General features: G+C 36.8%; 1 protein-coding gene across 1 annotated transcript; it reads left to right on the top strand.

Annotated features, from left to right (window-relative positions):
* Positions 1 to 9614: 9614 nt before the first annotated feature.
* Positions 9615 to 13469, top strand: LOC100306644 (uncharacterized). The gene is made up of 3 exons (NM_001251142.2): positions 9615 to 9821; positions 12228 to 12433; positions 12877 to 13469. The coding sequence occupies exons 1-3, from the start codon at positions 9720 to 9722 to the stop codon at positions 13142 to 13144; spliced, it is 576 nt and encodes a 191-aa protein (NP_001238071.2). The 5' UTR covers positions 9615 to 9719; the 3' UTR covers positions 13145 to 13469.
* The last annotated feature ends 2387 nt before the right edge of the window (positions 13470 to 15856 follow it).

The following is a 15856-nucleotide window of genomic DNA, read 5'->3' as shown; positions in this document are numbered from 1 at the left end:
TCTGCTGACCACCATACATACCTTTGCCCTTCCATGCAGCAACCTGGAGCAATTGAGCAGCCTGAAGCTTATGCTGCAAATATTTACAATAGACCTCCTCAACCTCAGCAGCAAAATCAACCACAGCAGAACAATTATGACCTTTCCAGCAACAGATACAACCCTGGATGGAGGAATCACCCTAACCTCAAATGGTCCAGCCCTCAGCAACAACAACAGCAGCCTGCTCCTTCCTTCCAAAATGTTGCTGGCCCAAGCAGACCATACATTCCTCCACCAATCCAACAACAACAACAACCCCAGAAACAGCCAACAGTTGAGGCCCCTCCACAACCTTCCCTCGAAGAACTTGTGAGGCAAATGACTATGCAGAACATGCAGTTTCAGCAAGAGACCAGAGCCTCCATTCAGAGCTTAACCAATCAGATGGGACAATTGGCTACCCAATTGAATCAACAACAGTCCCAGAATTCTGACAAGCTGCCTTCTCAAGCTGTCCAAAATCCCAAAAATGTCAGTGCCATTTCATTGAGGTCGGGAAAGCAGTGTCAAGGACCTCAACCCGTAGCACCTTCCTCATCTGCAAATGAACCTGCCAAACTTCACTCTATTCTAGAAAAAGGTGATGACAAAAATCTACCTAACAATTTCTGTGCAGGTGAATCTTCTTCCACAGGTAATTCTGATTTGCAGAAGCAGCACATTCCCCCTCTTCCATTCCCTCCAAGAGCAGTTTCCAACAAAAAAATGGAAGAGGCAGAGAAAGAGATCTTGGAAACGTTTAGAAAACTAGAGGTAAACATACCTCTGTTGGATGCAATAAAGCAAATTCCAAGATATGCCAAATTCTTGAAGGAGCTGTGCACTAATAAGTGGAAGCTTAAAGGAAGTGAACGAATTAGCATGGGCAGAAATGTCTCCGCATTGATTGGTAAATCTGTTCCTCAAATTCCTGAAAAATGCAAAGATCCAGGTACATTCAGCATACCTTGTATTATAGGGAATAGTAAGTTTGACAATGCCATGCTAGATTTAGGAGCCTCTGTTAGTGTTATGCCTCTGTCGATTTTTAATTCTCTATCTCTAGGTCCCTTGCAGTCAACTGATGTGGTAATTCATTTAGCTAATAGAAGTGTTGCCTATCCTGTTGGTTTCATAGAAGATGTCTTAGTTAGAGTTGGTGAACTGATTTTCCCTGTTGATTTTTATATCTTGAATATGGAAGATGGATTTTCTCAAGGATCAGTTCCCATCATTCTAGGCAGACCCTTTATGAAAACTGCTAGAACTAAGATAGATGTTTATGCAGGCACACTGTCCTTGGAGTTTGGTGATATAAGTGTTCATTTTAATATTCTGGATGCTATGAAATACCCATCTGAAGATCTTTCTGTATTTCGTGCTGAAATAATTGACCATGTTGTTGATGAATACATGACTGATCTTTATTCTAATCTGCATGCCTCTCACTCTTCATGCATTGAGTCTGAAATTGTACTTGATCATATGTCTGAATTTGATGCTGAGAGTGAATCTGAGAGTGATATTGATTGCATGCCTGGTGGTGGTGTTTTACCTCTTGAGATTGATTTTATAGAGTCAGATAGGACTAACCATGTTTCAAGAATTACACATACCTCTGACTTTCTTTATGAGGTAAAGGCTGAGAAACCATCTCCTTCTACCACTGTCCAGCCGACCACACCAGAATTGAAGCCTCTGCCATCAAATTTAAAATACGCTTACTTGGATGATAGCAAGAGTTTTCCAGTGATTATATCTGCCTCCCTTGCTGATGAGCAAGAGGAGAAGTTGTTGTCAGTTCTCAAGAAGCATAAGAAGGCTATAGGCTGGACCCTGGCGGACATTCCTGGTATTAGCCCATCCACATGTATGCATTGAATAAATTTAGAGGATGGAGCTAAACCAGTAAGACAGCCATAGAGAAGACTCAACCCAGTGATTCTTGATGTAGTGAAGAAGGAGATAACTAAGCTTTTGCAAGCTGGAATCATTTATCCTATCTCCGACAGCCAATGGGTGAGTCCCGTCCAGGTAGTCGCGAAAAAGACTGGCCTCACAGTGATCAGAAATGAGAAGGAGGAGATGATTCCTACTCGGGTGCAGAACAGTTGGAGAGTCTGCATTGACTATAGGAGGCTGAACCAGGTTACCAAAAAGGACCATTTTCCCCTGCCATTCATTGATCAGATGCTTGAACGCCTGGCAGGTAAATCCCACTACTGTTTCCTTGATGGTTTTTCTGGTTATATGCAAATTACTATTGCTCCTGAGGATCAGGAAAAGACCACATTCACCTGCCCCTTCGGCACTTTTGCTTATAGGAGGATGCCTTTCGGCCTGTGCAATGCCCCTGGTACCTTCCAGTGGTGCATGATTAGTATTTTCAGTGATTTTTTAGAAAATTGCATAGAGGTGTTTATGGATGATTTCACTGTATATGGATCCTCTTTTGATGGTTGTTTAAATAGTTTGGAAAAAGTTTTGAATAGATGCATTGAAACTAACCTTGTTCTAAATTTTGAAAAATGTCATTTTATGGTTGAGCAAGGTATAGTTTTAGGCCACATTATTTCCAATAAGGGTATTGAAGTAGATCCTGCAAAAATTTCTGTTATTTCACAATTGCCTTACCCCTCTTGTGTGCGAGAGGTGCGATCTTTTCTTGGTCATGCAGGATTCTACAGGCGCTTTATAAGGGATTTTAGCAAAGTAGCCCTTCCACTGTCCAACTTGTTGCAAAAGGAGGTGGAGTTTGACTTTAATGACAGATGCAAAGAGGCTTTTGATTGCCTCAAAAGAGCGTTGACTACCACCCCCATCATCCAGGCACCCGATTGGACAGCCCCTTTTGAGCTTATGTGTGATGCATCAAATTATGCATTGGGGGCTATCCTTGCTCAGAAAATTGATAAATTGCCCAGGGTGATATATTATGCTTCTAGGACTTTAGATGCTGCCCAAGCAAATTATACTACTACTGAGAAAGAGCTTCTAGCCATAGTTTTTGCTCTTGAAAAATTTCGATCTTATTTGCTTGGTACTCGCATTATTGTTTATACTGACCATGCAGCTCTAAAGTACTTGTTGAAGAAGGCTGATTCTAAGCCTAGGTTGATCCGATGGATGCTCTGGCTCCAAGAGTTTGACTTGGAGATCCATGATAGGAGCGGAGCACAAAATCTAGTTGTTGATCATTTGAGTCGGATCGAACGTGTCTCTGATGCAGATTCACCTATTCGGGATGATTTCCCGGATGATCATTTGTATATATTGTATAGTATTTCTGACTCTCTTTCTACTCCCTGGTTTGCTAACATTGTCAACTATTTAGTTGCCTCTGTTTTTCCTCCCTTAGCATCTAAGGCCCAAAAAGATAAGATTAAAAGTGATGCTAAGCATTTTATTTGGGATGACCCCTACTTGTGGAAATTGTGCAGTGATCAGGTCATTAGACGGTGCATTCCAGATCATGAGACTGACTCAGTCCTGCAGTTCTGTCATTCTTCCGCACCGGGAGGTCATCTGGGTGTTCAAAGGACAGCTCGCAAAGTGTTTGATTGTGGTTTTTATTGGCCCACCATCTTTAAAGATGCGTGGAAGATCTGCAGCACTTGTGAGCAGTGTCAGAGAGCAGGAAATACACTTACATGGCGACAACAAATGCCTCAGCAACCTATGCTATTCTGTGAGGTGTTTGATGTCTGGGGTATAGATTTCATGGGTCCTTTTCCTGTCTCTTTTGGTTATGTTTATATTCTCCTTGCAGTTGATTATGTTTCAAAATGGGTGGAAGCCAAGCCCACTAGAACTAATGATGCTAAAGTTGTCGCAGACTTTGTCAGGTCTAATTTGTTTTGCAGGTTTGGAGTACCTAAAGCAATTGTTAGTGATCAAGGAACCCATTTTTGCAACAGGACAATGCATGCCCTGCTTAAAAAGTACGGGGTGGTACACAGGGTATCCACACCATACCACCCCCAGACTAATGGACAGGCAGAAATTTCTAACAGGGAAATCAAGAGAATTCTAGAGAAGATTGTGCAGCCAAGCAGGAAAGATTGGAGTACCAGGCTTGATGATGCTCTCTGGGCACATCGAACTGCCTACAAAGCACCCATAGGAATGTCTCCTTATCGGGTTGTCTTTGGAAAGGCATGTCATCTTCCAGTGGAAATTGAGCACAAAGCATACTGGGCAGTGAAGACTTGCAACTTCTCTATGGATCAAGCTGGCAAGGAAAGGAAGTTGCAACTGAGTGAGTTAGATGAAATCCGCCTAGAAGTCTACGAGAATGCCAAGTTCTACAAAGAAAAGACCAAGAAGTTCCATGATAGCATGATAGTTAAAAAAGACTTCGTGGTTGGGCAAAAAGTGTTATTGTATAATTCTAGGCTTGGACTCATGAGTGGTAAGTTGAGGTCTAAGTGGATTGGTCCTTTTGTTGTTACTAATGTTTTTCCTTATGGTACAGTTGAGATCAAAAGCGACTCCACAAACAAGAGCTTCAAGGTCAACGGACATCGACTTAAGCCATTCCTCACGAACCCTTCTTTAGTGGACGTAGTGGTGGAAGAGACTTCCTTACTCCACCCTACTCTTCCTCCACCATGACTTAGGGAGTTTTTCTTTTCCTATCTCCTTCTTTGCTTTTATTACACTTGTCCGATTCTCATTGATGATTTAATTGTTTTTAATCTTTTAATTGTGCTACATTGAGGACAATGTGTTGTTTAAGTATGGGGGGGGGGGGGAGGGGTCTTTGGTTTTGCTAGTTTTGTTGGTTTTGTTAATTTGTTAGTTGTGTTAATTTGTTAATGTTGTTAGTTTCGTCGGATTTTCAGTTTAATATTTTGGGTCAATTTCATGTGCACGTATGACTTTGCATGTTTTTCTTTGAATTATAGGATATGTTCAAGAAATGGGTAATTGTTTTGAAAATAAAAGTTCTTGACATTTTGTGACTTGAAATCCTTGATTCTTCTCTACATGTCATGATAGTTTTGAAAGCTCAATTTGAAAGTGATGATTTTACCTTTGTGAGAATTTGAGCCATCCATCATTATAATCATTTGGTGTGTTTTGCCCCATTGATTGCTTGCACAATAGCCTTGGCTTGATTCTTGTTGATGCGTCCTAATTCACATGCATATTTGGAAATGATTAAGGCAATTTTGTTCTTATAAGCTTCTAGCCAAATGGACTTACCTTGAATTAATTCCTTTGATAGCCCTTTTGAGCCTTGTTTCCCTTTCCTTGTTTTGAAGCTCACTACAAGCCTTAAGTGAAAAACCATGATATTACCATATCCTTAAGGAATTTTGGAGCTTTGAAATTGTTTTGGGAATAAGTGTGGGGGGTTTTTGTTTAATTGGACAACTTGTTTTGTTGGCTATGCTTCATGATGTATTTTGGGCCATACTTGATGTACATTGTATATTGGTTAAATGTTGGACATGCTGAATGAAATGTTGTTTCTCAAAGGCTAAAGAGTAAAAAAAAAAATTCGAAAAAAGAAAAAGAAAAGCAATAAAGTTGAGTGAATAAGATCTTAAATGGCACAAGAATGATGAAACTCTTGGTTCTACTCTTCATGTTTAATTTTTATCTTTACTTTTTTTTTATTTTCTTATTTTTTTTCTTAATATGCACTTATTCCCCTTTGCTCCTCTATTCCTTTGGGGTTTAGCCACTTATTCCATATTTCTCCATACCTTGTCCTTGGCCCCATTACAACCTTAAAAGACCTTTTGATCCTCATGTGCTTGTGTTTATGGGTTGATTGTCAATTTTAGAATCTTGCCAAGTTTATGTGGTGTTTGCTTTCATGGGTGCTTTGAGGGTAAATAGTAGCCTAGACACTTGAGAGATAGAGTGTATATCTTGTGAGGCTTTATCACTTTTCATTCTTGAGCTGATTAACTATTTTGCCATGATTGGGTTGCTTGGATGATTTTCATGAATGTCTTGACTTTTTGGATCTCCTTATGTTAGATGTTACCCATTCCTTTCATTCCTTGATGTTCATTGAGAAATATGTGAATGTTTTTTGTCTCCCTTTCATATCTTTGGATTTTGTTCTTTGTTTCATTTTGCCCAGGAGTGCAAAAGGCTAAGTATGGGGGGTTTTGATGTGCCATCATTTTCTTCTATTTTCTAAACCCTTTTTGCACCATTTTAATTATTGATTGGTCTTAATTGTCAATTAATTAGGCAGTTTTATTATTTGGGCTCATTTAGCTAATTTGATGTTTTTAATTTAATTTCAGGAATTAATGAAACATTGGGCTTAATCCGGATTTTGGTTGTGGACTTGAAGAGGGCAAATAAAGCAGCGCTTACCTTAGTTAATTTCTAATTAGGAAATTTCGCAATTTTATTTTATGTTGTTCAGTGTTTATTTCGTTTTGGGCCAGAGTATTGTAATAGGGCCCAGTGACTTTGAGTGACTCTTTTTAAATAGATGCCTTGGGATTCGTGCAGGGCATTCTATTCTGCTAGGCTATTTTCATTATTCAGAGCTTTGGTTTTAGGTTTTCACGTTTTTCTATTCCCTTGTTACAGTTTTCGTTCTTAATGCAAATTTCCATTTTCTGCTTCTAATTACGAGTTCATTCTTGCTTCTTCTTCTACTTTCATTTACGTTTCTGTTCATTTATGTTTCTGTTCATTTACGTTCTTGTTCATTTACGTTTCTGCTTCATGTTTCATTTGCGTTTTCTGTTTGAATCCATGGAAGGCTAGATTTTCTGGTGTTGTTTCCTTTTGAGGACGAAGCCCAACTCTCTTTGAGGTTTCGTTTGTAATGTGGTTTCCTGGCAATTTTCCCTTCACCAGTTATCCCAATTTCGTGAATATTAATCAGTGCACGCTTCGTGTTCGATTAATTGCCTCTGAGCCTAACTTGCGTTCATGCTTAATGGACGAAGGGTTAACTGGTGTATGTGGTGCCTAATCACGTATTGAAAACCCTAAGTTGATTTTCGCTTAGTAAATTGAAATAGGGTTGGATTAAGTGGTTGACTGTTAGGGACGAATTCTCCATAACCCAGGATAAGAGAGTGGCTTCTGAATCAGAGGAAACAACCCGTTTTTAATATTAGTAGTTTCGTATTCCATTTTATTTGTTCTGCTCTTTAATTACCAAACAACCAAACCCCCCCCCCCCCATCGTTACTGTTACTGCAAGTATATTATGAACATTTGGCTTGTCACTGCTCGTTGGGAAACGACCTAGGATCACTTCCTAGTTACTGCATTTTTATGTTTATTTGATTCGGGTACGGCCTCGATCAGTAACTTTGGGTTTGCCTTTTCATCTTCAAACATGTCAACCAAAACAGCTTCCGCCTTGAGTGAAAGGATGCTTTGTTTATCATTGGGGTTGAAGCAGAGATAGAGAGCATCGTGATGAATTGAGATCTCAGAAGTGGCGATGTCAAAAAAAGGTGTTGCTAGTGGTGGGTTTTAACATAGACAAGAAAAAGTATGTCTGGTAGCGGAAATTTGCAAGTATGCAACACATAACTTCAATTCAACCTCCATTTGGGAAGAAAAATGGAGTATCGTGAAGTTGGCTAGGGGCAATGCAATACTAATAGCGGGGCCAATGGAGTTTGTTGTTGACTTGTAAAGACTTGTGGAGATGTAGCTGGTGAGGAGATGGAGACTTTGGGAAGGTAAGAGAAATTCAAGTTTGGTGAGGAGATGGAAACATTAGAGCATCTCCAATACAAGATCAAACTTTGTGATCTTAGCTAACTTTTTGGTAAACCCAACACTGTCACATCACTCTGAAGATCACTCCAATTTTTTCCTCCAATAGAAGATCAAGCCTCACGATCTTAAACCACTTTTTGTAGGTCTCACAATGGACTCACTTTTAGTAATCTCCAATGGTCCATTTTTTTCATCTGTCAACTCCCCCTCCCCTCTTCTCTGCCACACTCCCCACCCTCCCTCTGTTGTACGTCCCTACCCCCACCCTCTCCTCCTCCATCGGGCCCCCTCTTCTCCCTCCCCCCTTCTCTATTGCACCCCCACCCTACCCTCACCCTTAGATTTGTAATTTTTTGTTTTAATTTTTAGTTATTTTTTCATTTTTGAATCTATTGTTCTTTGTGCTCTTCTTTTCCTTCCCTCTTTGTTTGCTTTCTTTTGTTGATTCCCTCTTTGGTTGTGGAGAAAAACATTAAAATATTAGTTTTTTAGGTCTACGTGCAGATCTTGCTTGTTCTTGTAGAAGAATAGATGTCCACGGTGGAGATCAATCTTCTTGCTCCAACAACAAATCTTAACAAGATCAAATCTTGCATGAAAAAACAAAGTGTAAGAATACGTATTGGAAATGCTCTTGGGAAGGTAAGAGAGATTCAAGTGCAAAATGCATGTGACTACTTTTTCAAATTTCAAAATGCTCATCATGGTCACTTCAAGCTACAAAGACTACATATACATCTCACTCCATCTTGTAAGACACCCATAATAATCATCAGTATTTTATGTTTGTGTTGATCGGATGCATGTTTAATTTTATTTTTTTTGGCTTTAGTGCTTGTTATTAAATAGCAACGTTAACTAATGAGTAACACTAACGTTAGAATTAAATGTCTCATCAAGTAGTTTACCAATATCAACTATTTTGAATAAATAAAAATTTAAAAATATAGTTTATTAAAAAAATTACATTTGATTGTCTTGTCATGATTATGCTACTAATGGATAATAAAAAAATTGATATGAGGATGGTAACAAAAAAATATTAAATTTTTAAAAGACTAAAATCAAACAAATTTTTAAAGGGTTAAAATAAAAAATAATAGCAAATTTAAACCGTTGAATCTTGTAATTTTTTTTTACTTATGTCTATTATAATATTAATGATATAGGTTTCAAAATAAAAAAAATGAATTAATGATAATAATGCTAGTTTTGTAAAATAACTATTTTGTCTCATTTATTTATTAATTTTTTTATTTATGTAAACAATTTAAGATGATAATTATAATAGGACAAAGTAGAAATTTTTAACAATTAATAAAAAAACTTTATTGAACTTTTTAAGAATTGGCGGAGTTAATCGAACTTTTATATAGATTTTAAATGATAAATGTTAATAAGTATTCTTAGGATATTGTTTAAAGAACTAAAATGAGAATTTTTTTTGTTAAAATATATAAAATTGCATTACTCAACTTTTTTATACTCTCCTATAATTTTTATGATAAATACTTATTTTTTTTTTGTTTGTTACTTAATCAATACCAATACTCTAAGAAAATTAATTAGTTGGTCATATTTCAAATTTTAAATAAATAGTTAAGAAATGAACTATACAATCGAATCTTTTAATAACTGAAATTCGTGGTTTTGCTTCGATTATGATACCATACTGGCGCGTGACAAGAACTACATTCCTCTCTGTCTATATAACACGTATTATCAATATTCATTCCCTACCCTTCAAACCGAAAGTATGATACACTCTCTCCATTGACGCGTGGGTCCAACATTCTCCTCTCTCTCCAACACTTTATTTTGAAAACAAACATCGCTTTACATTATTAAACCGCGAATCAGCAAAAGCAGTCACTGTGTTCACACTTTTTCAACTGCACTTCCTCTCCGTCTCTAAGCTACTCAAGCAAACAAACCCATTCCGCATAGACAGTGAAGAAGGCTTTCTCTAGCAGCTAGAGATGGCAGACGGAAGAGGGTCCACTCTCGTGCATCTCTTGGTCGTGGTTCTGTGCTTGGTCGCATTTGGGTTTGCCGTTGCCGCCGAGAGAAGAAGAAGCGTCGTAAGTCACTTTTCTCTCTCTCTCTCTCTCTGTTAAACCCTTTAGTTTAAGTTACTTTACTAAGGTTTGTTTGCTTTAGTTCACTTTTATTTGTGTTCCTCGGCACACGTTGTTGTTTTTGTGCTAAGAAAATTGCATCGTGGCCTGACAATTTGACATAGATCTATGTTCAATTTTGTGTCTGAGTTTTGTGTTTTGCTTTTGGTGTGAATGTGTATTTGCTGAACCAAAGGCGTGTTGCGAAGAAATAAAATACTAGGCTTACAAACAAGTCGTTGGTTCCAATGATAATGGGCTCAGTCGTTTTAAGCAAGGTCTTGGGTTCAGATATTGTGGTTGGAAAAAACGTGGTTGGATGGGGAGAACGAACTGGCCAACCAGGTTTCCGAAGGAGACTAGTCATTGTCTAAGTCCGATAATAATAATACCAATAACATAATAATAATAATAAAGAATACTAGGCTTAATCTTTGTATAAACCCCTTCATGAAGACTTAAAAATAAAATAAGAAACTAAAACAAATTAAGTTTCTCGCAAAAACAAAATTAATTTACTCCTTATTTTTTTATAAGATTTTATAAAAAAAGTTTATTCAAATTGGGGCTCTATTGAGGTTTTTTTTTTGTTCCTGCCTGTTGTTTATTGAAGTGTTTCTTATGAGACGGAAGAGTCTAAAACACCCTGAAGATTGTGAACCTTAAGATTTCATACGAACAGTTGCCTTTCAGTTATTGAATCTTCTGGAACTTGTATTCCAACATTGATTAATTCACATTACTTTGCAATTGCATTTTAAATTTCAGTCACTCTTCTTAATTCCCGGCTTAAAATTCTGTTACTGGTTAACAATGAACATTTGATTGTGAAATTTCTTTTACACGTTGGTTCTCTTTATTTGTATGACATTAAAATTAAAATTCAAATAAAGAGAAGAAAGTTGTTTTCTACATCCTATACTCCTTTGCTCCCATGTTTTTTAAATTCTATTCCTCTTTTTGTTTTCACGAGAGGGTGGAAATAATGGTTTTTTTTTTTTTTTTGTGGTACTGAAATAAAACATCGATAAATGCTACACAGAAAACAGAACGAGATTTATGTGTATCTCTAATGGAGGATTAGATGTATTATGATGTGAGAATCTGGATATTTTTTCCTCGGCAACTAATCATACTCAAACTCTTTAGAGGAATTAGCTTCTTGTACCAACAGCCACTAGACATACTTTATTGTCAGTATTATATTATATTTATTTAAATATATTGCTGATAAGCTTTTTCTTTTCCCAACTACACCCACAACACCATGTAAAGGGTTCATGTGCATATGCCCTGCCTCTTGGGAGGTGCGGCAATGTCTGCACAAATGTGCCGGGAGTGATATAATTTATCGTTTAAACAGTTTTTCTCTTGTCATTTTTGTTTGTTCCCAAGAGTTTCTTATATGGGCAAGCTTCATTTGTGTGATTGTGAGCTTGTGCCTGAGTTTGAGAGTTGAATTATGTAATTGATTCAATAATTTCTCATCGTGCATCCTTTCAAGCTTGGTAGCCTCTTCTCTATGACTTGCACTTGAACATGTTATTTTCACTGGTAGTCTTATCTTTTTAGTCATCCAAGAGTTTGGTTTGCCAATGTTGGTAATTCTTCCTGGTATTTGCTGCAAGTGATCTGTTTGTTTAATTTCGGTAAGGACCTCTTGACAATCACCATAATCAGTGCATCTGATCCTGGGAAAAACTCAGTTTTATACTTGCCCCTGCCCTTCAAGCTTTGTTAGCATTTTTTTTCCCACTCCTCCTTCCATGTGTACAGGAAGGCCAATCTATGTCTGTTAAAAGCACTTGCAGATCTGTTGTTAATAACTGGTTATAAAAGAACACCTTCAAGCACTGGAGCCACATAGAAAGATCATATTGATGTAGCACAGGACCAACTGCATGTCCCTTATAACACAATAACCTGACTTATGATACTTCTACATTTTTGGTTGACTTCCCAAGAGCTTGTATGTATCTTCATCACTTTTGGTAAATGGTACAACATATATATCTTATGTTGTATCTCCGTTTTTCTCTCTATGTATGTTTTGTAACCATATGTTACATTTTTATTTTGGTTGTCATAACTAACATTGATGGGGGATGGGGTGATTGAATGTGACTTTAGCTTGTTGTGTTAAATGCCGAAAAAGTGAAGTGTTCACAGAAGACATTCTGTAAGGGAGTTTCTTTCATCTTTTTGGTGGCTCCATTCTCCGTAGATCACCACTTTCTACCCTTTACCCGGTTTGTTATAAATTGGTGTGGGTTCTGAATAACTGTAAATGTCAAAGGGAAATAATATGTTTTTAATATTCTTGTTAATTTGCATTGACTTGGCCCCTTTTTCTTTGCTCTTGCCTGACAGGGAACCATGCAAAAAATAGAAGGAACAAATGAAACATTTTGTAGCTACAGTTCTGATGTTGCGACTGGTTATGGAGTGGGTGCTTTCCTGTTTCTTCTTTCAGGTGAATCACTGCTAATGGGAGTGACAAAGTGCATGTGCTTTGGGAGGCCCTTAACACCTGGGGGAAATCGAGCATGGTCCATTATATACTTTCTTTCTTCCTGGTAAGAATTCTAAATTCTTACACCGGAATTTCTATTGAATCTTAGCAACTGATATTGAAGAAGGTAAATATTGAGGTAGGAGTGGGAATGATATATGCTTCAAATGTCTGCTTTTGTTACTCTAGTGAAAATAATCATTGGAGATTTCATTATTTTTCTCATCTCTATGGTTTCATTGTTAGATTTATAAGCTACATAACCCCTCACCCAAAGCCTATATACATTTGGTCAGAGGTAACAAAAATATTATGTTACTCTACAGTATGTGGTTTTTGTCTTTTTCATGTTAAGCTACATGGTCCCTAGTCCTAACAACGTACAAAATATTACTCATTAAATAAACACCACATGATTGTTGTGGATCTGTAAAGATCATTCATGCCACACCGTTCACACCCGTGAATCATTGAATTTCATTTGTACATTTTTCTATGCATTCCCAGGGTCACTTTTCTGGTAGCAGAATCATGCTTGATAGCAGGTGCAACCAAGAATGCCTATCACACCAAATACCGTGGAATGATTTATGCTCAGAACTTCTCATGTGAAGCCTTGCGGAAAGGTGTCTTCGTTGCTGGAGCAGTTTTCGTTGTTGTAACCATGATTCTTAACGTATACTATTACATGTACTTCACAAAGGCAACGACCACACCAGTTTCTCATAAGGCTAATCGGGTGAGCTCCACAGTTGGAATGGCTGGATATGCATGATGGACCATGGCTGAAAGGGTAACACATTGAGTCTTAATTTCAGTGGATGTCTCTATGATTATCACTAGCAAAACGGTGATTTTCAGTTTGGTTTTTCTTAGGTGTTTATAATGTTTTTGTGGATGTTACTGGTTAGAAGCAATTTATAGCTATATCTATAAATATCATAGTTTAGGAAAAGAGGGTCTCATCATGTTATTGGGTTTCAGATAAACTTGATGTTGAAAGTGTGTAAAATGTTTGAGCCTATGTTTCCCTCTAATTAGAATTGGGATTTTTTATGATGTTGCTATACATAAGATCAATTGAGTTGGAGGCTACATTTACATTAGTTCCTTTTTTTCTATTTATAAGATCTAGTTCCTTAATTCATCAACATTAAGAAAGAAAATAAAAAAAATGGTTAACGTAGTTGATAACAATAAAATTGTCTCGAATTTATGATTTTTTGTCAAAATTATTGTTGTTATTAATACTCTTCTCTCTTTTGTAATTGTTTGTTATTACATTTTCTTTTAATGAAGAGGAAATGTATTGGATTAAAGATTATAAATTTTTTTAAAAGACTTATATATATATATATATATATATATATATATATATATTATATATATATATATATATATATATATATATATATATATAATAGTATTGTGTTATTCAATCAACACTTTTAAATGATAAAAATAAGTCTTATAGTATTCATTTATGATATCATATTTTTAAGCAATTCAATAAAATTCAATGATAGTTATTTAAGATTTTTTATAACTTAAAAAAAGTCTTTTGGTATTAAAATATATAAAAAAAATTGATGGTTTTTTTAGGATGAATTTCGTGAGACTTTTTAATAGGATGTATAAATATTGCAATATCAAATAATTTCATCCAAAATTTTGGGATTTTCATACTCTTTTTTTGTTGGTTGTCAGTTTTTTTTTGCTATTGGTTGAAGACAATATAGATATTCATGTGTAATATTTCATAACTTTGCAAAAAATTATATTACGAAGAATTTCTAATACTAGACAACGAATAGTGTTCAATCCTATGCCTCCAGGCTAGCAATAGTGTTCAATCCTATGCATCTAGGCTAGCACAATATAACACGAAACTAGGGTAAATTAGCTATTTAAAGAACAAAAAAATTTTGGAATAACACATGTTGAAGATATGATTTGATCACTTTAATTAGGGAATTATCATTAGCTGATAATTAGGGATTATTGTCATTAATAGTCTTGATTATGTTTTCCTAAATTGTATTGTTATACAATTATAAATAAGAGTATACATGTGTGATGCAATACACAATTATAGTATAACTTTTCTATATGGTATCACTAGATTTCTAGGTTTTGATCCCTTCCTCTTTCTTTTTCTTTTTTTCCCCTTTCGCATGTAACCCCCTTTTGTCATGTGAACAGTAACCATGAACATTGTTGCACTGCCATTGCCTTGTCATTTCGCTGGAGTGAACCATCAATCAAAAGCATCCCCCTTCAGAGAAACCAATGTCGCCAATTGCACCACCATCCGACGTCACATGTGTTGTAATTCGCCACCATACTCCGGTGTGTGAAGCTCATGTGCCACCACTTGATTTGGCATGTGGCGTGTTTTTCCAACACGCCCTCCTCCAAAAACCCTCTCGTCGTTCTTCTCCACCTGTAGTGACATGGTTTGGGTATTGTTTGGCTACTGTTTGGTTGTTTCAACAACTGTTTGGCATTGTTCTCATGACTATCAAATTTGCATCGAGTTTTGTTGTGACATTTACCAATGTTCAACTGATTCGGTGTGAAAAACTCGCTAGGACAACCAACTACAACACTTGGGCCGTTGTCGTTCAATTGTGGTTCCAAGGCTAAGGTCGTATCTACCACTTGACAACAAAAAGCGATGAATGTTCCAGCTGACAACGAAGCTCATTGGTTCCTCATTATGCAGCGTCCTCTAGTTTTCTCTTGTCCCTAACCTCCAAGCACAATACCAGACCTTTACACACTTGTTATGATGTGTGGATCAAGGGTAAAAAAGTTTATTCCAATGATGCAGACATACCTTGGTAAGTTGGATCATTTAATTGTAGAATATCACACTCTTATTCCTTTTACTACTAATGCAGAGACCTTTTACAAACAACACGAACAATTTTTCATGGTGGTTGTTCTTGTTGGACTCACATCGAACCTTGAGGCAGTCCACTAGATTTTATCGAGTCCTACAGTTCCTACCTATGACTTAGTTCAGAAGCAGTTGTTGCGTGTCTCCATTCCACATACCTTTGGACCCTCTTCCAATTCTATTAGGGATTCCTTACCCTTGTCTTTCACTCTTCTCATTGTGGAGGATGTGGTGGTAGTGTACATGTGTTAGTCGATGAAAACGACTAACTTTTGTGTATAAAACTTGTATAAATTGTATCAAACTCTCCCAATTTATGGTTATTTTGTAGTGTTATAAGTATTTTCTGTTAAGTATAGGTAATAAATACTTAGTATTTTCATTTTGTGTGTTTAATAATCATTTTGTCTCAATTTCAGGTTAATTAGGCAAGCTTTGGAAAGTGCTGTTTTTCACCTTCTCGCTAAGTCAATCTGCTGGCTTAGCGAGCGTCTGCTGAGTGCAACACTCCTAGGCTAAGCGCGAGGAAGACTCTGGAAGAAGATGAGTTGTACAGGTTCGCTAAGCGCACCGCTTCATCTCACT

Source organism: Glycine max, chromosome 1 (assembly GCF_000004515.6).
Source record: "Glycine max cultivar Williams 82 chromosome 1, Glycine_max_v4.0, whole genome shotgun sequence".
NCBI classification, from domain to species: Eukaryota; Viridiplantae; Streptophyta; class Magnoliopsida; order Fabales; family Fabaceae; genus Glycine; species Glycine max.
The sequence above is the reverse complement of the archived record's forward strand: the minus strand, read 5'-3'. Positions and strand labels throughout refer to the sequence as shown.

What these genes read in the sequence shown, in the direction of transcription:
- LOC100306644 (NM_001251142.2), top strand. Translation starts at nt 9,720, where the DNA reads ATGGCAGACGGAAGAGGGTCCACTCTCGTGCATCTCTTGGTCGTGGTT. An exon ending in CCGAGAGAAGAAGAAGCGTC is followed by an intron (nt 9,822 to 12,227) that starts GTAAGTCACTTT and finishes CTTGCCTGACAG; the next exon opens with GGAACCATGCAAAAAATAGA. An exon ending in ATATACTTTCTTTCTTCCTG is followed by an intron (nt 12,434 to 12,876) that starts GTAAGAATTCTA and finishes ATGCATTCCCAG; the next exon opens with GGTCACTTTTCTGGTAGCAG.